The sequence below is a fragment of the Falco punctatus genome (genome assembly GCF_963210335.1).
Source record: "Falco punctatus genome assembly, chromosome: 9".
Taxonomy (NCBI): Eukaryota; Metazoa; Chordata; class Aves; order Falconiformes; family Falconidae; genus Falco; species Falco punctatus.
Window position 1 is genome coordinate 28,888,747 of NC_137589.1, and position 25,884 is coordinate 28,914,630.

The 25,884-nt window shown below is 42.6% G+C and overlaps 1 protein-coding gene across 13 annotated transcripts in view; it reads right to left on the reverse strand.

Moving 5' to 3' along the window:
- LCOR (ligand dependent nuclear receptor corepressor) overlaps window positions 1-25,884 on the reverse strand; it is an 89,258-nt gene that overhangs the window by 15,099 nt on the left and 48,275 nt on the right. For 11 of the 13 annotated variants that reach the window (XM_080402368.1, XM_080402362.1, XM_080402361.1 and 8 more), the window contains one exon: window positions 24,773-24,866. In XM_080402368.1, coding sequence (XP_080258494.1) covers window positions 24,773-24,866 — 94 coding nt within the window. Of the gene's footprint in view, window positions 1-10,310; window positions 21,892-24,772; window positions 24,867-25,884 lie in introns of those variants that run through there. The other 2 variants (XM_080402364.1, XM_080402363.1) reach the window with 1 other exon arrangement.

A 25,884-nucleotide genomic window follows, 5' to 3' on the forward strand; every position in this document is an offset into this window, starting at 1 on the left:
AATGGCTGCCAAGGAAGAGCCCATGGCACAGGGGAAGAGGTTGCCCGGGCGGGCGGGTGGTGAGGAAGAAGAGGCGAGCTACAGGCTGGGCGATGCCTGCCGAGGGAGGAGATTGCAGGGCTGTGTAGGGAGTCCCCCGTTTGGGAGAAGGGACCAAAGTGGCTGGTCACGGTCCTTCCTTGCCTTGCAGCAGCGATGCCAAACGCAGCTGGTCGCAGGTCACGCCTGCTCCGCACCAGTGTGCAGGGCTGGAAGAGACCCACATTCCACTAGTACGGTGAGGGAACCGGGGCTCCCTGGTCCTAAAGGCTCCTGGTGGCATTTCTGCCTCACCCTCACCTACTTTCTTCCTCTGAAGCGTGACTGAGTCCAGTGCTCATTTTCACCTTATCTGCCCCACTGTACTCCAAGAAGCCAATCTGAGATACACACAGCCTGTCAAGCTGTAGATTTTAAAAACAGGTAAATATTCTTCCTGCTTGATAAAGGAAATAAATCCATTCAGCTTTGATGCCTTTTGTCCTTAGAAGACCCATCTCATACTCAGTGACACAGTTCACCTGCTTCTGTGGGCGTGTTGTGCTCAGGGTCCTCTGCTTTCACATCACTTTGGCTCAAAGATGGGCTGCAACTTCTCACCTTGAACCACCTGCTCCTTCCCCAGCCCATCCCTGTTTGGATGCTGCAGGCAGCATCGCCTTTTTCTGGGTTTCAAAGGATAACCTTGAGCAGAGCTCTCCCTGCCACCTGCAGCCAGGCTCCAAGCATGGCTGAATCCCACCCCAGTCCTTCCTCTCCCTGTCCCCCCAGGATGCTGAGCGACAGCTTGTGCCTCTCCCTCCTCAGATCTCCCAGACACAGCTCTGTGCTCCCTGGAACCTGCTAATCCGTGTGCCTTGGTGCCTGCCCAGCATTTCCCACCATTCCTGTCTGTTCTGGCTATTACTACTAAATAAAACATGCCCATGGCCATCCTCTTGCTTGGCGGTCGATGAATGCAGGATTGCCCACATCCTCCCTGCTTAAGGCAGTTTTGGAGAAGAGCTTGTTTCATGCTCAGGTGTAATAGAAGAACTTATTTCGAGTGCCCCACGGCTTCAGGCAGGGTTGCTTATGGACTGTATAAGCTGTTGCAGATAAACTACTTGTTTACATGGCTTACAAGAGAGGAGAGGAGAGGTGAGCTGATGGCAGAGCTGAAGTGCCTTCCTGGGGGAAGGTGATGAGTACTAACAGGTTCCTTAGCCCTGCTGGCAAAGGCACAGCGGGAGCTGAACATCGACTGGTGAATGCAGAGGATGGGAACTGGGAATATGGTTCTAAACAGGAGGAAAGATTGTTCTCAAGAGGCAGCCAGCCCTGTCTCTGAAGAGCCTGCCTTTTGGGAGGCACAGGGCAGCCCCACAGAAGCTGCTGGGCTCAGCAGACAAGAAGGAGCCCTGGGCTGCCCATACCATCTGCAGCCTTCTCCTGCGTGCCTGGGCTCAACCCTTCCCACAGGGCTGGGCCTGAGGCTCTCTTCGCTCTGGGTGTGCATGAAGAATGTCTCAGCTCCCTCAAGGGCTGGAGAAGCCACAAGCCTAAAGCAGATCCATGGCCAGTGAGAGGCGACTTCCTGGGGACCCCCTACGCCTACAGCCAAGCTGCAAGTGCAGTCACAAACCTGTATGGGGTATCCTGAAGGATTCAGGGCGATGGGAGAGACGACCCACCAGCCAGGGAGCTTTCCTGCAGAGCCTGGGAGATGGCAGGGCTGCCCTTTCTGGCTGCCAGCCTTGAAAGCTGCCTACGCAGTGCTGTGGCTGCCAGGGGCTCCCCTGCTCCTGCGCCCCAACATCACACTTCCAGCCCCGCTGCGCGCCTCGCCCCGTGCCAGCAGGAGACACCCCCGTGTCACAAGCAAATCTTACCACCTGAGCCCCTCGCTACCTCCTGGCCCTTCTAGCTTTCCCAGGGCAGCCCTGTTCTCCTTCCCCGCCTGCCACAGAAGGTGTCAGAGGCATCAAGGGGCAGGAGCTGTCAGAGGCACAAACGGAGCTGTTGCTACGCAACCCCGGCGGTGCAGCAATTAATGCTGGGGAAAACGTGCTGTGCTCCAAAGCTATTTGCATAGCTGCATGCTGCAATACATTTGTTTGCATTGTGCCTCTACTGTTTAGTGGAGTTTGAAGTCAACCCTCCCCCATCTCTTGCTGTGGGGGACCTGGGGCTTCCAACAAAGGCCACGCGGCTGGGGATGGTGGGGCTGGGGGAAGGCAGGGGTTTGTCTGTCCGTAACACCTATAGACTGCACAGGTATAGGGTTTACAGTATGGGGAGGAAAGCCAAGCTACCTGGATTTCACTCTAAGCAGCCCAGAGAGCTTTTTCCCACCTCACAGAGCAGGCTCCAGCAGTGCCTCCGACCCACTGATGGGGTTGCTACACCTCCCCTTTTGCAGTTGCACCAGGGTGACACTGGGCTCGTTCTGCTTGTGAATGTCAGAAACGGACCTTTAGGGGCAGCCCAGCCTGCCTCTGGCTGGAGAGTGCATCCTGCAGGGGGGAGCAAGGGGGGGGAAGAAAGAGAGGGAGAAAGAAACCAGCTGGTTCATACCAACCTACCTGGGAAGCCAGTCTCTGAAAACCTGCTGATTGCCAACTCCAACCTTCTGGTTTGCCCTCCCCAAGTTTCTCACTATTGAACATGAAGCCTGTGCCATTTTGGGGTTTCTTTTTTTAGCCCTTGAACACTGGTTTGATTGATTATAAGTTTACAGTTATGTTTTGTACCTCAGAGGCACAAGAAGCAGCAGCAGAACAAAAGTTCAAGGCTAAGTGTTTCTGTTCCTTTCAGACCACTCTAAGCCTCAGGATTATAGCTCTGTAAAAGAAACAAAACATAGCTATAAACTTATAAAATCCAATTTAGTATTTTTACAGGGATGACCTCTCCCCTCCCTCTTCTGTTGCCACACAGCTGACTCCGTGGCAGTCAGTGGAGAGCTGCCTCACACCACCCAAAACCAGAGGTACCACTGGAGCACCTCACCAAGCTGAAGGGTGCCTTGGAAACCTGGATAAACACAGAGATTTGAGAAACATGGATGAGAAAGAAGAAAGCCCCAAAGACCTGACCATGCCCACTTTGACCCCAAGGTCCAAGGTGGCATGTCTCGCTGCCCTCAGCTGGCACCTCCAGCCTTGCTGGTTTCAGCCATTTAATTTATTTTTCAGGGCGAGTGGAAATGACATTTTGAGAGACTGCAAAGGAGGAGCAGCCTCTTAAGAGGAGCTTGCTCACGACTGGCAGTCAGGTGAGCTGACCCCAGCCCCAGGCACGTTGGGAATCATGCGTGCCAAATGTGTGCTGGAAAGCGGCTGTGGCTGTAGGTTGCCAAAGGTGGGCTCGCTTTCCCCAGTGCCGGGGGGGGCCTGCATGCAGAGCCACACGAGGGTCTTACCCTGCAGAAGGGGGAAATAAGTCCTCTGCCAGCCCCGGTTCTGCTTGCTGGAATAGCTGTGCAAAAGCAAACACCACGGGGAAAGGCACTGGGCTGAGGCTGGAGGCGGCACCGTGTCTTGCAGTAGAAGCCCACACCAGTGTCACCGCAGTGGACACGGAGCCACGGCTGCTGCCAGCTCTCTGCCAGAAATCACTATCCAGGGAGGCAAAAGGCAACGCACGCTGTATCTTCCCTGCTCCATTTGACAGGCGGTATCATGCTCAAACCCATCTTCATTCATAGTTGCACCAAAGATCTTGTGCTTTGAGAGGTGGAGATGGGGGGGACACTTTTCATTCTGCTGGCACTGCTCTGGGATGCAGCGATCCCTTGCAGGGGCTGGGCAAAACAGCCGTGGGCACGAATAGTGTGAGCCACTGCAGCAAGATTTCCTGGAGCTCATCTCCCAAAGCCCCGGTTAAAGGCTGACTCGGGATGTACTAGTTTAAATGCCTGTATTTCAATCCTCAGAAATATGCCTGGCACCTAACACTCCCCACACAGATGAATGAGTCCCTTCACACCTCTGTGGGTGCTACAGTAATTTTCTCTCGCTGCAATGAAAAAAAATAGAAGAGCAGCACAGAAAGAGCTGAGGCTCCACACAACAGCTAGGAAGGAGAAAAAGCATTTTTCTTCTCTACATTAAAAGCTGAAGGTGTGCAAAGCACAGCCAAAGTAACTATGGAAGTATTGCTGCGGGGTTCTCAAGGCCCCCAAATTTACGCTGTCCTTGGTGATGCACGTGGGGATGGACTGAGCTTGCATTTCCACTGAAAAGCAGGAAGAAACAAGTTATAGATGGTTTTGTTTGTTAGGGGCTGCATGTATTCATGGAAGTATCCAGGTTGTACAATAAGCCAATTGACTGGATAAACAACAGACATCCATCACAGATTCAGACTTTTAACCCTTCAGAGTAGTGTCTTTTAGTTTATTTATTTTTAAAGTAGTTAAATATTAAAAAATCACCTCTCCCCACCTACAGCCAAATAAAAATCAAACAAACCAAAGATGGTTTTACATTAAAAAAAAACCAATAGCAACCTCAAATAAGTTTATCTTTTCCATATTTCTGTCATCACTTCCTCCACTCCCACCTTCCCTAAATAACTAACCCAACCGTATTCTAGAGTAGTTTATCATCACTTGTGGTACTTCTAATACAATATTTAATGACTAATTAATTAAAAATCTTACCACTGAGCTATTGCTTTAAAACCAAGGGAAATATATCATGTTGGAAACATTATTCTACATACTAGCTTCCACAGCCTTTCCAGAATTGTCCTTGCTAATTTTTCTAATTATCAAGGACATCTGGGATCTCCCCTTTAAGGAAAAAAAAAATAAATTACCATGAGTCTTTCTCTCTGAGGCAGTACTCAGCATCTTCCCTGAGCTAGGTGCTCCAGAAGAATAGATAGCACCAGAAGACCAGAATAGAAAACCAGATAGCACCAGAAGACAGATAACAAAAGCGTGCAGGGCAAAAAAAAAAAAGTTCTCACTATGATTTTCACAGGTTCACAGGTTTGCACATGTTTTTAAAATGCAGCACCCACTTAAGGCAAGGGAGAACGAACCACAGGGATCAGTCCTATGGAGCAGGGAGGGATGCCCTGAATGTCTTTAAGTCCCGAACGCAGGCTGGCTCTGGCCCCGAGGTGAGGCAGGAGTGTGGCCTCTCCCCTGCTCCCCAGCTCGTTGCTGTCAGCTCCCTGTCTGGCCTGCCGTAAACTAGGGACAAAGCTCTCCCTATCCAGCCCTCAGGCACGCACCAGCAGCTCAGCTGGAGCCTCTGCAACCGCAGAGGTTCAACAGCTAGCAAACCCCGCACCAAAGGTGCACTCGTTTGCTTGCAAGCAGGACGTGCTGCACTGCGATAAATCCCACCGTGCCCTCCCACGCTACACCTACACCGCAGGGTGGAAGAAAACCCAAATGCATGCGATGCCCTCCCCGCAGACATTGTTGGTCCCAGCTCAAATAGGCACATTGGCTGCTTCTAGAAGTCTTCAAGGATTTTAAAGCCTGTATATATCCAGGATATGTGGTTTTTTCCAGTATGGATATATGAAAACCCAAGTGGAGCGCTTGCTGGAGCGCACTCAGCACAACCCTGTCACCAAAGCTTGGGAGGGGCCAGTGGAAGGCATTTGGAGAAGAGACGGTTTCTTGGGTGTAATTAACAGATGTTGGGGGATATCACCCCATTTCAGAAAACCTGGAGATTCAGGTAATTTGGCCTTAGATAATCAAGGCCACACTGTTCATAGGAACAGTATCACAACTCCTAATGGCAGTGTTCCCCATGTGCCGATGCTATACCTCTTTGCACAAAAATGCCTTGTGAAATAGGAACTAGCGGTTTGATATGTGTCCGTATTCTCTGTCAGCTTCCAGGCTAAGCTGCAAACTCTGTTTCTGATGCGCCACTTTGGCTGGCTACTTGGGAAATAGGTTAAGGCAGAGAAATGGATTGCAGCCCCAGATGCCTGGGGACGAGGCTGTCTCAGAGCTGACGGGCTAGGTAAGCTCTATTTTGAAAGTGGGTTAATTTAACTGCCATTCAACTACCATTAAATGATATAGGTTAATTTTATAGTCAGATAACTATTAAGAAACCAAAACATAAGGCAGGAAATGTCTCTGTGCATGCCAGTGGGGAGAGGTTTCCTCTGCGCTAATGCACACCCCTCCCCTTCAGCTCAAACCTCTCATCCTTCCATTTCTGCACAACCCTCACATTATCGCTTTTTTTTTTAACCATTGCGTTACACACCATTGTCCTTCCTCCCCCTCTTAAGAGAGTCTATTCACCTCAAAAATTCACCTCGGTATCCTGGCCCACAATTATTTTTCTCCTTTGTTTATACTGTCAGACATCTCCAGGCTAAGGGAAGACTAACGAATACAAACCTCACCTGACCACAGCTAATGTCCACTGAAAAAGGTCCCATCTCCCCCACAAATCAATTTTTGTCCATCTAAGTGGCAAAGTGAGGCAGGGAACAACACCTTGCTTAGCATGTAACATGCTATCACCACTAATACATCCGATTTTCTTTAGGGTTATTTACCATATTTAAAGCCTCCTTGATTTTAGCAGTTTACGCTTTATACTTGGACACTGCAGTTAAAACGTACTTTATCTTCGCACAATTTTCCTTCCTGCAGCACAGCGATAGGTATTGTTTGTTTGTTTCTTTATACTGGGGACAAAACCCACCAGGTGCTGGTTTGCCATAAAGGGAAAAATAAAAGGAAAAAAATTATCAACAACAGCTTATGCCTGCAAAGGAACAGATCCTTTGGAAAAAGCAGAAGTGACTCATCACTCCTCGCATGCAGCAAGGAAGGAGCGAGCACCACAGCCGGGCAGATCCCCCTCGAGATGCCTTCACAGATTGCCTCCCCCTGACTTCTGCACCTCCCTGGTCCCACTGTTCTGGCCAGCAGGAAAATGAGTCCCTAACCTTTGCAGAGGAAACTAAAGCAATGATGACCCATTAGCACATGCTGCCCGTCAAGCACTCACGGATCTCCTCTACCGCAGGCATTTTTTATCGTATTAGCAGTAAGTGCACTACGCAAACCCTGAAAGCTTAGAGAAATGAACTCATGCTTAACCACGTGGTGGTAACGAGACCACAGCACTAACGGGATGCTGGCATTTTTACTGTGCTTTATATGACCAGAGAAATACAGAAGGTGACCATCCCCAGAAATCACAGCGAAACCACCTCTGAAAAATCCTCCTTGCAGCGACTCACACATTTAGATGGCGACACCAGAGCCCAAACCATGCACGCCGTGGGGATTTTTTTACCCACAAAAGGCTGAGTACCAGATTCCCCGTTGCCCTGCTGAGGCCTCACTGCTCTTACTAATCTTGCGAGGAAAGACCCTTTTTCCACTTGGGAGCTATAAAAGAACAGCCAAAACAGCCAAAACCCAAACCTGATCAATCTGCTCTTTGCAGCACTAAGCCACTACCTTTGTCACTTTGTGCAAGGTTACATTCTTGATTTTAAGCTATGTTACTAATTATTATTCCTAATTTAATCATAACATCATTAAAAGAGCCACAAGGTGTATTTCTTTTAAAACCAGAGTTATGCTGGTTTTGCTTTTATCCATTAGCAATCCAGTCTACACTCGAACAGAAGTAAAGGCACCAACGTAAAGACAGGTATAGACAAGAAGGCTAGAATTAAAAAGCAGTTGAGCAGTCACCCTTACTGTACACCCTTGTGTCCATCTATTCAAGAAAAGCCAACACGAGTCCTGAAACAGGAGCTAAAATCTACTTTTTTTTAATGCATCAGCAGAAAAGCTCCTTGAAGGACAGCTAGGCAGCACTCCAGTGAGCAGTGAGGTCAGGTAGCTGTCACCATGGTCCAAAAGAACTTTGTTATTAGTGAACACACTTCAGGTACCAAGTAAGCTGGTTTAGCTTTCCCATCTCAAGCTGATGTTCGATGGCTAGAAATCAGGAGAAAACTTGTATTTCCATACAGAGTACACTTGTTATGATAGCTGCTTATTCGAAACCAGAATTCTACAATGTCTTTTTTGACAGCCTCCTTTCAAAGTCAAATAGTTTGAAACCGCTGCTAACACCTCACACACAGCTACTTGCTTTAAAGGCCTGAAAGGCATCTGAGGAAGATACCAGCTGTGACCACAGCACATCTGAAAACATGAAAAAACTATACCACCACTTTCACCTGAAGGAGGAACATGGCAGAAACCAGTGGATTCTCCAAGCAAGCACCTCAGGCTTAGATTAGAGCAAAGGTCCCAGCACAGGTATCAGTTGTGTGTGTGAAAATACCTTCACACGTGTGGGGAAGCTCTTTGGCTTCTCCTAAGTGTCAGTTTTTCCCCTGCAGAGCCAGGGTAACTCTCAACAATTAGTGTCAGAGCCTTCCTCTAAAGCTCAGTGAGAAGAAAAGCACAGTCAACGGTTCAGCTTTAAGAAAGGAAACCATAAAAGCCCCTTTCAAAATCAGGAATGTCATTCCAAAATGAGTTAAGCAATCCCTACGCTTTATTAGCTGGGCAGGAGGGTTCTGGGACATGTGATGATGGGATCTTGGTGCACGTCAGCAAAAAGAGAAAACAAAAAAAACTTAGCAGGTGTAACAAAACTGCCTAATTAGCACGGTAATTTCTACAGTTTGCTGATAACCTTGCACAGACAAACCACTCCTCCTGCCGGCCCAAGGCTGTCCCAGCTGCGCCCGGTGGCAGGAGCCCTGCAGAGGTAGCCACCAAGCTGTGCTGAGCTGGCCCAGGTGACAGCAGAGCGGGTGACAAGGCAGGAGGCACTGCAGGGGCTGGCAGAATGGGGCTGCTGGGCCTGCCACTGGCTCTTGCACAGGCTGCGGTGAAGCCTCTGCCCTGTCCTTCGCTGCATTACTGCAGGCACTCAGTAGGCTGCAGCCTGAGACTCTGGTTGGTCCTTTGGGAAGATGCAGCTGTATTTTCATATAGGCAAAATTTGCATTTTCAGGCAGCAGTGCTTATATTTCTACGCTCTGAAATATACCTGAAGCGCTTCTAACTTTAGCTGAGCTTTTAAACAGTTCCTGGAGATAGGAGCTGTAGCCATCTCATACAAAAATCTGCCTTTTAGTCAAGTGCATATGGAATAGACCTCCTGCAGGGCTGCATGACACCTGCAGAGGAGGAGGAGGCAAGAGAAGATTTTTAGTTTTCTTTCAAATGTGATCTGTAAATTTTGATACATTAAGAGCGACCTATAAAAATAAGATGCAACTGTTTTGTGCTCCCTCTTCATGATGCTAAACCAGAGCTTTTAAAGGTTGTGTCATCTGGGGTCTTCAAGGAGGTGGGGAAGAAAGAACTTACTAATTCACAATTCACAAGTGCGAAGTTGTTCAGATTTCTTCTGAATTTCCTGCTAGACAACTGAGAACATCTTGGATTTTAAGTCACAGAGTTGTTTGCATCAAATGTACCATATCAGGGGAAACAGTACTCCCACAAATGGGTTTGCTATCTGGGATCCTTCCAGCATTGTAACATCTATTAAAGGGTCTAGAGAATAACTGTATTAAAAAGATCAACTTTAATTTCTTCGCTATCTTCACTGTATCAAACTCCATATTCCTGGATTTGCCCCCAACACTTCAAGCTCTGTTCCTTAAACGGCTTTTGGTCTGTGCCCTCTGTTCCTCTGTACAGGAATCACATTCCTACACAGGTCCAAGAACCTGCTATTCATTTTCAGTTAAAACCACAGTTCAGCAAGTACCCACAGCTGGGCATCTGCCAGAGCCAAGAAATCAGTGCTTTGCTGATTCTTCTCCTGATTCTTCCCAAATCAGGATTAAAATCCTCTCCCCAGACCCACTTTTGTCACACCTCTAGGAAATTAGGGAGCTCAGCATGCTCAGGCAAGAAAACCAGTGGCGAACCGCCTTACTGGGGACACCCAAGCAATGGGGACACCTGAGCAAGCTTTGCGCTGCTGCTGTTTGACTCTGAGCAGCCACGAGTTGACGGCTCAGTTTTGGTTGCACAAGAAGATGAAAAGGTGATGCTCAGCAATTTCCCGAATTAAATCAGCTTCACTCACAAAACTGAAGTTGATTTCCAACACAGGACCGTTTCACAAACCTCAGTGCTGAGGTCAGGGAGTTGCCTACTTTCAGGTCTAGTGCTAATCCCAACACTTTGCTGGTAGCGAGTGACCTCTTCCTTTCGCAGAAGTACACATTTTCACCAACGGCGATCAGCAGAGGCTTCCATTTCACATCTGCTAGATTTCACATCTGCTAGAATTTCACATCTGGATTGCAGAAAGTGAACGAGGCGTATGTGGGGGTACAGTCCACTGCTGTTCCACGGAGGATGTGTTACTTCAGAAGGTGACCAGATATGCTCCTGCAGGTTCGGAAGAGGCAGCTGCCTCTTCCAGTAATGGAAGCAGCACAAAATGGAGCAGCTCAAAACCCATCCCAAGTCAAAACAAGCCGGGGTAAATTAGCAGTAGACTTTTTAAGCTAACAGGCCTAATTATGTTTCTTTTCTACTTCTGTGACAACGCCATGGATGCTTCTTTCTGGGTCTGGGTGCAACATCTTGCGCACTCTCATCACGATACGTATTTGTACTACAGAAAACAGCTTTAAAAGAAGAATTTGAGAAGGTGCTCCTTTAAGGCTGAACAACTTCAGCTTAACAGTGAGAGACCATCAGCAAGTCCTCCAGGAAAACCAGAAAAACTTGGTATTTCTGATAATCGCAGAACTAAAAGTGTTGATTAAAAATGTTCTGGGAAACGCTTGCTGAGCGTAATACATCCTAAAGAATGGCAGATGGAAATATGGTTCATCACTTTTAAAGGCTATTTTCATAGATTTGACAGATGTATTCAGACATACCAAAAAAAAATATGATAAATGCTAGTTTACAGCACAAGGCTTTCAAGCTATTTACACATAAAGACTCACTATTCCTGAGTATGTGTAAGATGTAGTCTCTAGTCAAACCAAGTTTTTAAATTACGAGAGATTTGCCCAGCAAAGCTAAACCAATGACCCAGCTACCTTTCCATTTTGCTTTTTGCTTTTAATACCAGTGTTAGTATACAAGGAATACAATAGTTAGTTTATAATCTAACAGTTATTTAAGTATCTTAAAAAAAAAGGGGGGGTGTGGTGTGTGCACTGAAAAATCACGTTAGCAAACGCAAGCCAGAATTTGCCTACTTTACAATAACACAAGCTGAGAATGACAGTTTCTCAGGAGAAAACAAACCCGGGCTAGAGAGTGTGCAGCATTGTAAGTTTTCCTAAAGCCAGGAAATCCCTATGCATCGCCCTCAAAATTATCCTAGGACCGAACAGAAAGGTTAGCAGAAATGCCTAAACTCACATGGGTTCCATTATACAGCACTTACTGTAACCTACTTTTTAGCATTCAGCATTTCAAGTATCAATAATGCATAACGTCAAAAGTAGTTCAACCCAAAGTACGGCCAAGAGCAAGTAAACAAGGGGTCTCGAACAAGGGCCAGTTGCAGCATGGCGTGTCTGCTGAATTTGCCTTGCATCCCTGTGCAGGAGGACAGCAGGAGAGAGTTGCTGGAGCTTTCCCTGTGTTAATCGGGAGCTGGGGACCTGCCCCCTCTGCAGAGGGAGAGCTGGTGGCTGCAGAGAGAATAAAAGCAACACCAGTGCCTACTGGTGCAAGCACGCAGCTAAGCAACCTCCCTCAGCCTGGTCCCGTCCTCTACAGTACACGACCCAGCTGCTCAAAAAAAAGCGCTGCTCCACCATGTAACCCAAGGGACCAGCCAAACCGAACCTGCCAGGCAACAGCCAGGGTTCCCAGCCAGGCTTTTATCACCACCCTTCCTACCTTGACTCACTACTAAGTGCTCAATGAACAAGCCTACATCGCTCTTTCACCCCCTTTCCTGAGAGACTGTTTGTTCTTCACCAGATAAATTATTTACCATCAAAGAAATTAAGGTGGCCAGTAGGGAAGAGCAAATTAGAGTACGGGAGTTCACGAGACCGCGTTTCAGCTTTCACATGTATTCCCTACCCTGCTGCTAGAGCAGCTTTAATTGCCAATCCTATTTAGGACAAGAACCAAACAGAGTTCGGAGACTCCGAAGCTCAATCCTTCGGCCAGAGTTTGCTTTACCTTCTATTTTCACTTCCTCCCCTGCTCCTCTCAGTTTGTGATAGTTTGCATTCCACATTAGTGCAGACATTTAGAAAGCACACTAGAAACAACAGAATTAGAACCCCTTAAAGTTTTTCACAACAAAATTTATTAGAAGAATAGTGGTTTTGAAAAGTCTAGCATCCAGTGAAAACTACCATACACAACGTTACAGCTGGGAATGTGTTTCCAAAATGACATGGTCAAATAATACAATGGAGCCATTAAATCTTACACATGCACAACAAGAGAATTAGCGCTTTGACATACAATGCAAAAAATAAATGGACCACATGAAATAAAAATTTAAAAGTACTTATCACATACATTAAGACACAGCTTATTTAGTCCAGTCAAAAAATCAGAACTGCATTAAAAAAAATTAATGTAGTGCAATCAAACCAAAAACCTTAATTTGTGATCATAAGTGCTCTACTACATAAAACATTGATCATAGCAAGGAACAAAAAATTCAAATCACACAGTACAAAAAAAATCTGTAAATAAATATAAACTACAGTACAAGAGAAATATTAAATTATACAATTCCGTCAAACTGTAAACAGTATATTGAAATGAGGTCCATAAGAGTAAAGGGGAGGGGGGGGTTCCTGTTTTTTTTCCCATGACACTTGAACTTCTAGAGGTCAGAGAGAAATGCCATTTTCCATACTCTTCAAAGACTATGGGTTACATAAATAGAAAGAGAAGACTTTTTAGATGTAAAGTGTCAAATAATGAAGCAGAGGTGTTGCTGACTTGCAACTGCCAACAGATCACTGCAAAAGCAGAACAGCAGATTTTACTTTAAAGTTTCACCTCCTCGCGAGCGCAGCACAGGGGCCCGCCACTACAGATGTTAAGTGCCAACACGTTCTGAGTTAGAGCTCGGTATTTGAGAGGAGACACCTGCTGAGGGTCTGGTCCTACCGTTAGGTGGAAGCCATGATGTACACCGTTACCGACTTGGACCTCTGCTGATTATCTGACAGGTTTACACGCTTGTCATACGAACACCAACTTTGGCAGAACAATTACTAATAAACTCAAAGCACTCCCGGCCCATTGGTTTCCATCACAGTGGCCAGTGCACAGAATTCTCTAAGGACATTGCATAACTAGAGTGTAGAGGTCAGACAGCCAAGGACCCGTGCTTGAGGTTAGAAGTAGTTATGGTGAGAGAGAAGCAAGAGCCACGTTAAGATGCTGCCTCTGCCGTTCGCAGAAGCAGTTGGGAATGTATTTCACTTTTAGCTGCGCTGGCTAGTAGTGGCATTTAAAATATATAAGTTTAAGATAACATATATACTATATATGTATATAATATAATACATATTATATAATATACATAGGAATTTCTTACAATACATACCAGGAACCCCCACGCGATCTGCTCAGTAGTAATAACTGAATATACAGAATGCCACTATAAGTGTCTGAGGCACTGTGTGCTGGAGAGTAAATATGCAGCTTTAAAATCCGTTTGGCTGAGTTATACCTGGATACCTGAACTGAGTTTTAAGTTGACATTCATCAAGGATGTGCTATCAGCACGTCAAAAGAAAAGCAAAACAAAATACAAGTCACTGCTAGGTTTAAGAAGAGAGTACAAGTACCTGAATTGAGTGAGGATAGTGTGTAAACTGTCCCTGAGGGTTTTTAAACAGTGTGTGTACAAGTTGGATTCCTAAGAACATTAGTTTAAACTTACATTGCGGACTGATAAAATACCAATGTCTGACAATTTAACAAGTGGAGGTTAGAAAGAGTTATGAGCAAACACTCAAAACATATTTTATACATTTTAAAGCAGCAGTAAGCTGCTGTAAGCATACATCCCATCAGTACAAGCAACACATGGGACTCAGATAAAGGTTTCTATTTGCAAAAAGCCCATCATATATCGGTAAGTAAAGAATATTCACCTGCTAAATTAGAATGCACCTAGTTACAGACTAGCAATTCAAGATTAATTTTTTTAATCAAATACTTTGCTATACTTTGCTATTACATACTAAAATTCCTTAAGCTCACTAATGCTGGTATTCTAATCTATTTTTTTAATGTTCCCCCTTCATTTAAGAAATATACCATTCCACAACTTAAACATTAAGATCCATTTTCAGTCCTCAGATGTAAAAAGCATGTCAATGAGTTTATATTAAAAATTTACATGGTAAAAAGGCTTGAATTTCAGCCAGAGATTCTAAATACTACTCATTCCCTGAAGGCATAAGGGAGAAAGAATCCCTACCCATTTTTCTCATGATACAGTTTTCAAACTGAACATTAAACAATGGTCCAAAATGATTTTTCAGTTTGGGAAACTTCCCTTTCCCTACCCATCATCCCAGATTCCAAATATCAAGCCCTGAAATGGCCTATTGAAATGAATAGTTAAAAATATCAGGCATGTATATATACATCCCCTGCCTGAACTTGAGAATATTTTGTTGTATTAGTCTTTAAAAGACAGATTAGTCTCCCAAGAGAACTTCTGATCTGACCTGAAAAGCCGTTAATGATCCTAGATTGTACGTTTAAAATATCTCATAACCTGAAGACCAGATTTAATTAAGACTCTGGCATTGTAACAGAAAAAGTGCTGCAGTTACTTATCCCTTTTCTGGTACTTTAGAATAGGTCAGACAAGTGCTTTTTATAGTGAGAGTAAAGTTTACATGCTTTCACGCAGGCATAAAAAATATTATCTGCAAAAATAATTTAGAAATGTAGCACCAAGTAGTTGGTAAACTGTATTAGTAGCTGTAGTAATGTCCTCATTACTTCCAAGCAGGAAAAAGCATTGTTAGACTGTACTAGGTGATGACTATATAAATTGTTTTCTGATATTAACTTTTCCTGTTCCAGTCAGAATGAAGTTTGTGTCCTAATCCCTGCTCCATAAGGTAGAGTTATCATCTTGAGTCCTTCTAAATTATACTTACCAATTCAGTAGAGACAAGCACAGGGGCAAGGGAGGGGATGCTTGTTTCTGAGAAGGTAAATGAAATGCCCTGGACAGGCCGAAAAAATCCCTCCTCCTAATACGTTGCCCAGGAAAACTGATTTTGCAACTGGGCTAAGAGAATTTTGTGAGGATTAAATAAAGCTCTCTTAATATGAAGGTTTTCATGACAATACCTGAATATAGGCATAAATCGATAGGACATGAAGTCCAAAACTGCTGCTGTAACACTAGTATAGAGACTTGGCCCCAACCAAAGCAAGAACAGGAGAAAGGGAGAGAGATGGACACTGGAATGCTGTAACTACTTAACAGGTTTTTCTGGTACATGTGGAGTGGATCTACAGACCACTTTGAGTCCACAATATCTCTCTGCTTGGTGATCATCACAGTACATTGTATTTATCCACTAGATAATTTGAAATGAGTAACTGCAGTGGCTATTTTATTTGCTACATCCATCAGAACTGCGTATAACTAGCAGCACACATTTTCAGGTTTCTGATGGTTTTCATTACTGAGTTTCCAATATAATTCGAGAACAAGTGGAAATTATAGTACCAAAACTAGCCTCAAAACAGTATTTTTTTTTTAGGTACAGCTTTTTAAACCTAGATTAGTCAACATTATCTACTGGTGCCAAGAAAAAGCAACATTGACCTAGACTGCAATTACATTTAGTTTCTGAAACATTTGTGAGGAAAACCTAGAAGTTTCTGATCCTCATGAATATGAGGGAAACCACCTCCCTTCTACCTCTAACATTTGGCAGAGAACTTAAGCTATTTAAACTATTGTGACAAAGCTTTCAGTACAGGTTAATAATTTTGCCTTCGTAACAGTTTGGACTGCAACAAGTCTATGCATTCTTACACTGAAGTGTTAAAATTTTGTCTTCACTGAAGAAAGAGCTCTTTACATTACAGATGTAGCCACACTGTTTTTGAGAAAAAAGGGAACAGCACAGTGTTCCCTGCACTCCTCGGACACTGTGTTCTTCTTGTAAGACTCAAGGACATCTTAAGAGCATTACTTCAAAGTAAACTGGAAAGAAACACATGGTAATTCCAGTTTTGCCTGTATAACAATTGTTGCAGATGATACAAAAAGCAATTCAACCACAATTTAAAAGTTGTTCCAATCTACACAAAGCTTACTCAACCCTAAAGCCCCTGAATCGCTTTGCCAGCTCCTGCGAATCTCCAGAGGAAGGCAATGTACTCTCAGGTTTCCATGAAAGAAATATTTAGACTCAGATGTCGGCCTGCCACAAGACAAAGCACAGACCATTCCTTGTCTTCTCTTAACTGGTCTATAAACACATGGGCAGTTGCCTCCCATGTTTAGGAATACCCTTGAGCACTGCAAAGCTCTACAAAAAAGGTGGTATAGGAACTGCATGAGAACACCGAAGCTGAATGTGATCCCTTATTAGGGGCACTATTCTACCTGTACACCTGCATTGTTAAAAATCATTTGTTTTCCAATTGCCATGAAAACTCAGAGTTTGACTTCAGGTCTAGCAATAGGGTTGGTAATACAAGCATCAAATTATGAGTTCTGCAACAAGGAGAAATTAAGGGCATACCTGTATTGCTTATGCAACAACTTCTCCTGTGCAACAGGGAAAAAATGAGAAATTCTAACGGAAATTGTCTTGAGCCTTTAAAAAAAAAATCAGGGAATGACTGGAAAATAAAAGTATATTTTGACAGAAATTAAAACGAGTCCAGAAACGCATCCCTACAATATATAACCAGAAACGTTCAACTCTATAGCTGTACTCAAGCATTACGGCCACAATAATGCCTACAACACTGTGGAATGAGGATCCAGCTGGCTGAAAGTGAGGTAATAGTTTGTAATAGGTCAGAGTTCTAAAAAAGCACTTTTACATCTTACAAGTCCAAATAAAAAAAAAGGGACACATTTCATACATGTTGGGCTTTCTCACCAGAACTGTACGATAATTAACTCCACACCAGGACCCCTACCACACTAAGCCTTACTCATCTTCAATTATATGCTGCAGCAAAGATTTACCAAGCGACACCTAAACTTCAGTACAATATGAAACTTGATTCTTAAAACTTTATACACACAAAATATAAAATTACTTTTCTAGGATGGGGTAGGGGAGAGGGATTCTCCTTCATGATACTTGGACTGAAAAACTAGTTTTCAGAGACTGCCACAAATATTATTCACAGTTTCTTGCTGTCAGGCTTTTTCAGCTACATCAACGTAGTACACAACAATACTGTTAAGTCCAATAACTACATCGGATGGACATTCTCGGGAATAAGAGAAAACTAGTGACGAAAAAAACCCGAAAGGCCTCCTCCTAATGACATCTCGATTTCTACAGGGTTGCAGTTTGTCACAGGGTTGCAGTTTGTCTATGTTACACGTTAATGCAATCTCAAATAGCAGCAGGAGAAAGATTCTAAACCTTCTCTCCTGTCCAAGTGATCCAAGTAACATAAGCATCCACTTACCAGAAATAGCATGAGAAACAAGGCTTTTGTTACAAAGACAGCAGTGAACCACACTTTCCCACACCAAAATATGGTCAACCAGGGATTTTGGCCATGCAAACTGCTGGTCAGCAGAAAATTAAGCATGCTAATGGACAAACATTAATTCCAATCATATATTTAAAATGATCCCAAATACTACTAGTTAGCTACACTGAAAGCGCCTGTAAAAATATGTAGTGAAAAATGAAACAAAACATTAGTGATCACTGCAGCACTTAAGAGTGATACTAGTCTTACGTGATGAATCACCTCAGAAAAAATACATTAGATGGGAGTTTGAAACAAAAAGGTAACATTAAAAGGTGCACCTGAATATTACAGACTAAATTTACAAAACCTACAATAAGGTAAAATATATATCTTTTGAATATTCAGCAGCTTTTTTTTAAATTTGTTTTTATTTTTTGAGAGGCTCATGAAATTTTAAAAAGGGACCACTAACTAATCTCAACCATGCTTCACAAAACAATAATGGCTATTTCATATTGCAGTTACCAACGTAATGCAATTAGTGCTTAAAAAATAATCTACAATTTTTTTCTTTTTTTTCCTTTTTAAACAGAGACCTTTGGAGGAAATATGGTTGTTCAAAAGCTTCTCGAAAAAGAAAGATTACCTGAATATTAAGTTATCACAGATCAAGTGTTGTGTTTAAAAGCTTTGCAGACATGAGTATTACAATCTTCAGGTCTCAGGACATTTAAACTGAGAAAGTTACGCGTTTGGTTTGTTGTTGGTTTTCTTTTTAAAAAATCCACTTTCTAACCAAAGCAAATAAAGAGTACTCAACTTCTCACTATCTATTTACAATTCTTAGCCTACAGTCTGAAATGACAAGACAAATTCTTTTTTAAAACTGCAGCATTAAAGGGTAGGCACACCATTCTTCTGCTGCACGATTGTCACCCACTTAAACATACACATACAAAATATTTAGGTTAGTAAAATGAGCACTTCACATACACTACAGGGACAAGTTTTAGAAAACTCAACTCGTTGCTTAAATAAAGACAACTGCAAAAGGTTAAACCTCTCTGAACAGTAAAACTGTGTTAATTTTTTTTTTTTAATCTTGCAGCAAACTTTCTACCATAACCTCCAACAGCAGATGAAACCACACGTTTAACTGCGCCTTTATTGCAATCACCAGCTAAACTGGAACGTATTGCAGAGTTTATATACTGCTACTGAGCTTAAACTGCTTTAAATGCCAAGATGACAACTACAGAGCTATGAGGAACCAGGATTTTGAGTACTAAAACATATTAAGTAAACAAAACCAAAGTGTACTTGGGGCCAAATGCCCAGTCTGTTTTAAGAATGAGCAGTGCATATTTAAAACGACAGCAATGGTGTGCCTAACCTTTGAAAATATGAAGTTGCTGGGTAGGGGGAGAGGCTAATAGAATCAACTGTTCCAGAAGTCATTCAGCATCCCTAGGGCTATCTAGGGCACCCTCCCATGAACTTTGAGAAACCACTTTCAGTCACTGACATCACTTAATGCTCTCACACAAAAACTGCAATGTTTCTTTTGGTTGTGCAAATGGGAAAAAAAAAAAGAAAAAAAAAGGTAATTCTATCTACCTTTTGCACAGATTAAGACCAAATTGTTTCTACCTGAAGAACCAGCAATTCTGATTTGGTCATTCTGTGGTAAGTCCAGTAAGCTCCACCTAGTTACTGACCACTCCTGCAGAAAGTATCAAAGATAAAGGTTCTGTACAAAACTTATCCTGGAACTCCATATAATCATAACAATATCATCATATTGAAAAAACTGGAATTGTGGTTTACGGAGTGCTTTTACGGTGTTTAAATGTTTATTCTAGCATGTGCTAAACCACTATCAAAATAGATTAAATAAAAACAACAACAAAAAAGCAGGACTTAGATTAAATCCTGCTACTGGCAACTGTAATATTTAAAAAGGAAACACCCATTCATTGAGTGTTCGACCCTGACAGTATTTCAGATAGATATGATGCAGAACCTGAATTAGATCAGGCTACCAGTGTTTTACTTCTTCCCTGAACATTAACAAGCTCCTTCACTAATGTGGATATTTGGGCAGACTACTGAGGTTGTAACGTTTGAAATCACCGTTTTGTGGGCTTTTTTTCTTTTTTTTTTTTTTTTTCTTTTTTGCAATATCACAGTAGTTTGTTACACAAATCCCCCTTCCCCAGATTAGAGTCGTTTAAACTAGTTGTTGGAACCACATAGTTTAGTAAACTCAGAATCAAGTCTGTAAAAAGCATAAAGGTCACAAAGAACCATAGTTCTGTTATAATGAGGCATACCCTAATACATCATTTAGTGTACCCTGACTGCTCCTGACTGTGAGAAGCTTGTCTTCCGTGAGATAAGGCTACATCCTCAAGCAGGTGAGTCTAAATATCACCCTTCAAAAACATCAAACAAAATTACAGTGAAGGTAGTGTTACAAATAATTAACTGACATATTCTGAAGGTAGTGTATGTACGTTTTTCCCTCCCCTCCCCTCCGGGTGAGCACTAAGCAGGCAGTGAATGGTTAAGTATATTTAATTTGGAAAGAAAATAGTGGAGAGCCTAATCAGACCCAATTGATTATCCATCTAATAAACAAATCTCTGAGTTCAAGAGAGGTACTATTCCTAAATAACTTGATTTAGCTTAAATCTTTCAATCAACTGGATCAAAGAAAAGGAGGAGGAAAAAGATTTCCAAAACATTTTGAAGAATGACAGTCTGATTCTCATTCAAAAAAATGCCTGGTTTTAGGAGAGTATCAGTTTAACAAAGTGGACTTATTTCTATAAAGGCAGACACCAAAAATCCAATACCAGAAGTTCAGGCAGGCTCTACAGGCAAGATGTCCACTTCCACAGATCTGCATTCTTTGTGAGGTAACTCAACTCTCTATTACAGAGAAACAAGCAAAAGGCAAAAGAAAAAAACAAAAAGGGGGGGTGGGGGGTGGGGACCAACCCCAAAAAAAAGGAAAAAAAAGGTGGTAGTGGGCAGGTGAAGGAGGGAAACTGCACCATACCAGGTTAGAAAAATTTACAAATGTGACATTCAGAGCACACCTTTCACCTGCGTCCACACAAGTCTATGCTAAACTGCAAAGGAAAGAGCATTGCAGTAAATAGGAGAATCAGGTGCGCTCAGTGGTGGTTGAACTATGCAGTAGTGCTCACCCAGTTTGCAAAGTAATTGGCACTCTACAACATCCCTACTCATCTTTCAATTCATTCGCACTTTGTGCTGCTTCTCCCTGGGGATCTAATTCAATCTTTACTGAAACATCCTGTCCCTCCGACCTCATTAATTTCATTTTTTTCTTTGGAGGGTTTTTCAAAGTGCCCAGCCTCTCTTTAACTTTGTACTCCAGTGTACTGTGGGGGATCCCATAAATACTCTGAGCTTTGGAAACACTCATTTTCCCGCTCATAACCACAGAGATTGCTTCCTCCAGTATCTCGCTGTTGTACTGTCTGTATCTCCCTCTTTTCTTCCTAGGTTGCTTGGAGCCAGGATCTCCCTCTTGATCTGAGGTGGGATATGGCTGTCCAGAGGTAGACTGCTCAGCATCTGAGCCCCAGGAATCTGGTCCAGCATCCAGCAAACTTCTCCTGTTTTGTTTTGGAAGGATAGCCCTTAACTTTTTGCTAAGCGCGCTCTCCGTTTGTGAACCCATTACCAAAGAGCTATAGCTGTACTGGTCGCCAGTGCGGGACTCCCATGAAAGGTCCATGCCTCGAACTTGTGGTATCTTTAAATCCACAGGAGATGAATGGCTCACGTCCTTTTTCCCATCCTGTTTAGTTTGAAGTGCCATTTTTTGAAAGGCAGAGTTTTCTGTAAGAAAAGGAAGGTCACTGATGTTGCTGAGTGCACCATTTCCCCTGAATTTCATGCGGCTGAAATTGAATTCGTAGTGTGGTTTTGCCCAAGAAGCCTCCCTGGATAATATTAAGTGCTGTCCATGATTCTGTAGTCCAGATGGCCCATGGCTGGCAGCCGTAGAAAACTGGTTTCTGCTCAGCAGTTCTTCACTAATCTGGAGTGATCGAGCCAGTGGTACTTTAAGAGATGTGGAGTGGCCATAACCTTCCCTGGTTCCATCCTGCAAGCTTCTTGGAGGTACCCCATCACCACTCTGTAGTCCCTCCGGATGGTGCTGGCTGGGTCTCCCAGGTCGCCTAATTGGATGGAAGGAAACTGATGTGAGCAGGACTTGCACAGGTAGGGAGGGATGGGTGAGGGGGCCACTCCTTTATTAGAAGGCCTTGCTTGGGTAACATCACTTTTTGTGTTATTTATTTTTCTCTAAATTTTTTTTATTTTATTTTATTATTTTAATTTATTTTTTTTTTAAGTCTCAGCATCAGTCAGTTTTAAAACTTGTTCACAAAAAAAGAGAAGCTTTTTGGGCAAAGAAAAATGAAACCTGTTGGCTGGTCTCTGGTTGGGTTCACAAATTCTCGGAGTAGAAAAGACTTCGCGCAAGCGTCTGAAAATAGCACCTTAATTACAAAGTAGTAATCAATCGCCATAGATCTACACACAACTGTGTTACTGGTGTGACGTTACCACTAAACAAGTACAGTAATAAAAGAGTAAGCCAAAGTGCAACATATTCAACATGCAAATATGACGGCCACCTGCAGTATCTACACATAGGTGGAAACCTTGGATGGTGTCCGCTTACATCATATTGAAGATTTGCTGCTCAGGATAAAAAAAAAAATGCTTAGCAGGCCTCGAGAGTATTTGCTTGACTTTCATTAAGCACCAAATATGAAAGCTGGGATACTGCAGATCACAGAGAAAAACACTGCATTACACTAGACTTACCAAATTGCTCTCTTAATAACTAATTGCAATCATACATGTCCCTGATTCTCTTTTGATATATAGCATAGCTAGGAAAAAAAAAAAAAAAAAAAAAAAAAAAAAAGATCTGTTCCAACTGTCATCCAGATCAAGGGTTACAAAAGCAGTATGTATTTTTACCATTTTCCTTTTGTCGCAAGTGTTCTTTCTAGGACACAAAGTACTACTACTGCAGATAAACACGTATATTTTAATGTTTTGCTTGCTTGCTTAGCCCCCTGTAGTCACTAAGTCACACTAGTTTCAAAATCACCCCCAAACCTTTCCACATTCAACATACAGATTAACAAAGAGACTAGTAAGCAATTCTACTTTAATGCTCTGGGACATTATATTGGTGTAAAGCCCTCTTAGTCAGCATTATTTAAGGATAGGATATGTCCCACTGAAAAAGCTACATTATTCTTTTTAACATGACATTTGGATTAAAAAAAAAAAAAAAAAGTCTTTAGAGAAAAGACATCCACTGAAAGGATCTGGCACATAACACACACAGTGCTTGATACATATGCTGCTAGCTTCTCTCCAGGATGGAACAGGTCACAGTTGAAGTGGGTAACAAGAGTCAACAAGGATTCAGAACAAATTCCAGAGAAACGAATGCAATTTTGCTATTCCAGAGAACTCTCTCAAGCAATGTGCATTCTATGCCCCTCCTACAGCATGTATCAGCATCAGAATGTGCACCAGGGATTCTACGCCTAAATAAAGGTCATATTGGCAGCTAACTAGGACAGAGGGTCACACCTGATTTCGTGGAAGCTAGACAGATTGCAGTCACCCCCACGTACCACACACCTGTACAAGTAACCACAGGTGTCAGCATGCCGCATCCTCCCTGGATCTACAGAACGGATCAGGACGGTGCCAGATGCTGGCCCTGTCATCCCTGTGTGTTGGACTTCGGCCCTTACTTAATACACAAACAAGGTAACAAACAATACAGAGCCCCAGTGGCTTCTGCTGCCTCGCTAGGAAAATAAAGCTGGAAATAACTTGTTCAGAATTGAAAGAGAAGAGCTGGTGGGGAAGGTTTATGCTAAAGAATTGTGAAGAAGTATGAAGGCTAACTTTTAAACAAAGATTGAAGTGTCTTATTAATAGAAATATTAAATGGAAAAGTAATCTTGACAAGAGAAATTTGAGACAGTAATATTTTTCCCAAAGCGAAAAGCAGAAGTTAAATCAGCTGTTAGCAGTACATGGGATTGGTGGTGGTGGTGGGTTGTTAGTTTAAAATTTCAAGTTTTTCAAAGGCTATTGTAAAGATTAATCCAACGTTTAAATAGCAGTTTAAACCATATATTGTTTCTGTACTTCACTAAAAAAATTACTTCTTCCAAGTAGCTTCAAGGTAAAATTTTGCCATCAACACCCAAAATCCCTCTTACTCCCAGTCAGCCTCTCCAGCACAATTAATTCAATCCTAACTAAGAGTAAAGGGTTTCTAAATGTATGCAAACGGTGACCATTAGAAATATGAAACCTAAAAGAAATTTTGTGATATAACATTCTTTCACATCTTGAACTAATTAAGCAAGAGTAGTACGCCACAGATTTTATTTAAAAAAGAAAACAAAATAAAACAAACAAGAAACCCTCATTCAGTGCTACAGTACAATCGCAAATCCAAAAAGCCATATTTGAAGTTTTCTGAACTACCAGACTTCCTCCTCTGGCTGCTTTTCTTTTTTTAAGTTGTAATTTATGGTAGGAAATATTAACAAAGAGCATGCAGTGATTCAAATCTAATTCAGCTTGGTTCATCACCCAAATAATTGCTGCCTCTGAAATAAACTTCCCTGTTAGCTAACTTTCTCCTAAGTGAAATGAAGTCTAAATTGTATTGCAAATCCTCTAAGACTCCATAAATTTAACTGAACTTGCATCTCCACAGGCACCACTTACCACTAAACCCAAGAAGCAGGTAATAGAAGGATCTTTGGCCAAGTGCTAAATTGGCCAAAATAACAGATTACCAGAGTTCTTAACTGCAAGTTAAACCTGTCTCAGTTTGCAACAACTCTTATTTGGCGGTGAGGTGAAGGTATTTGCCAAATGTACAAGTTGAAAAACACATTACTCCAAAGGGTTAACACCAAAAGTAAGTAAAAATTAACAGGAGATAAGCACACATGTTTAGTAAAAGACAGTTTTAAAAGGTCATAGTAAGTTGCTTTCTCTTACCCATTTCCTGGAGTACTGGAGCACCCTGGAGAATGACTCAGAGAGGTGCTGCCGGCACAAGGACTCTTCTTAGTGGATAAATCAAGCACACCGTCTGTAGAGACAGAAGAATGACTTCAGTGTTTGAAGAGGCAGGATCAGTCACGTTGTCCCTTGACAAAATAAGTCCTTTGGGCTAAAGTCATATTTAGCACACAGCATTTTCTATTTTATTTTATTTTTAAACAAACCAAGGCTTGGATTTGTTTGCTTGCAATTTGGCTTACAAGTGACTTCAACATAGTCCTCAGAAGTCACAAGAAAAATCAGCAAAATTCAAAGTGCACCTGTTACAAGAGTCAGAGAATAAAAGATGACCTACAAATGACAGTTCAGGATACATCACAGCCTATCACATTAACTAACCCTCAGTGGTCCCGAAATGAGACAATCTTCAAATTCCTGAGATATCCTCCCTCTTAAAGGAGGGCTTTAAGCCAGTATTTGAATTTTTTTGTTGTTTTTTTTAATACGAATCTCCATAGGAAAATTCACAGAGAATTTCATATTGGAAACTAATTTTCAAATGAACACACACACACATAAATGTGAGACTCCTCCTCACCTGGCAGCTAGCCTGATCTTTTTCCGTGTCTCCAATGGGTTCCTACTGGCAAAGCTGCTGCCTTTCCCCTCTCTATTGTGCTATTTTACTCCCTCTCTTCTTCCATTCACCAGATTGTTTTTCCTGTTAGACTGCTTCTTCCATTCTCACTAATGGCACTTCCTCATGCTCACCCATGCTTCTCTGCAAGCCCTTACATAAACTCTGCATTTCTAGGCAACTGAAAAGGGAGCACTTTTTGCTAGAAAAGCCTTGCTCCCACTGTACTGAAACCACCTGAAATTCTGGTCATTTTAAAAAGGGCAACATTATCATAGAAGCAGCATGGCTTCTGGAAGCTTTGAAACAAGGAATTTCTGAGGCAAAGATAAATGAAACCTGTTGGTAAGGTAAAGTGGAGACATTTCAGAGCTCCTTGCTCATTCCATCTAATCAAGTAAACACCACCCAACACAAGAACAATGTAAGATGGCTTCATATTGCTTAAAGTTCTCATTTGACATATGGA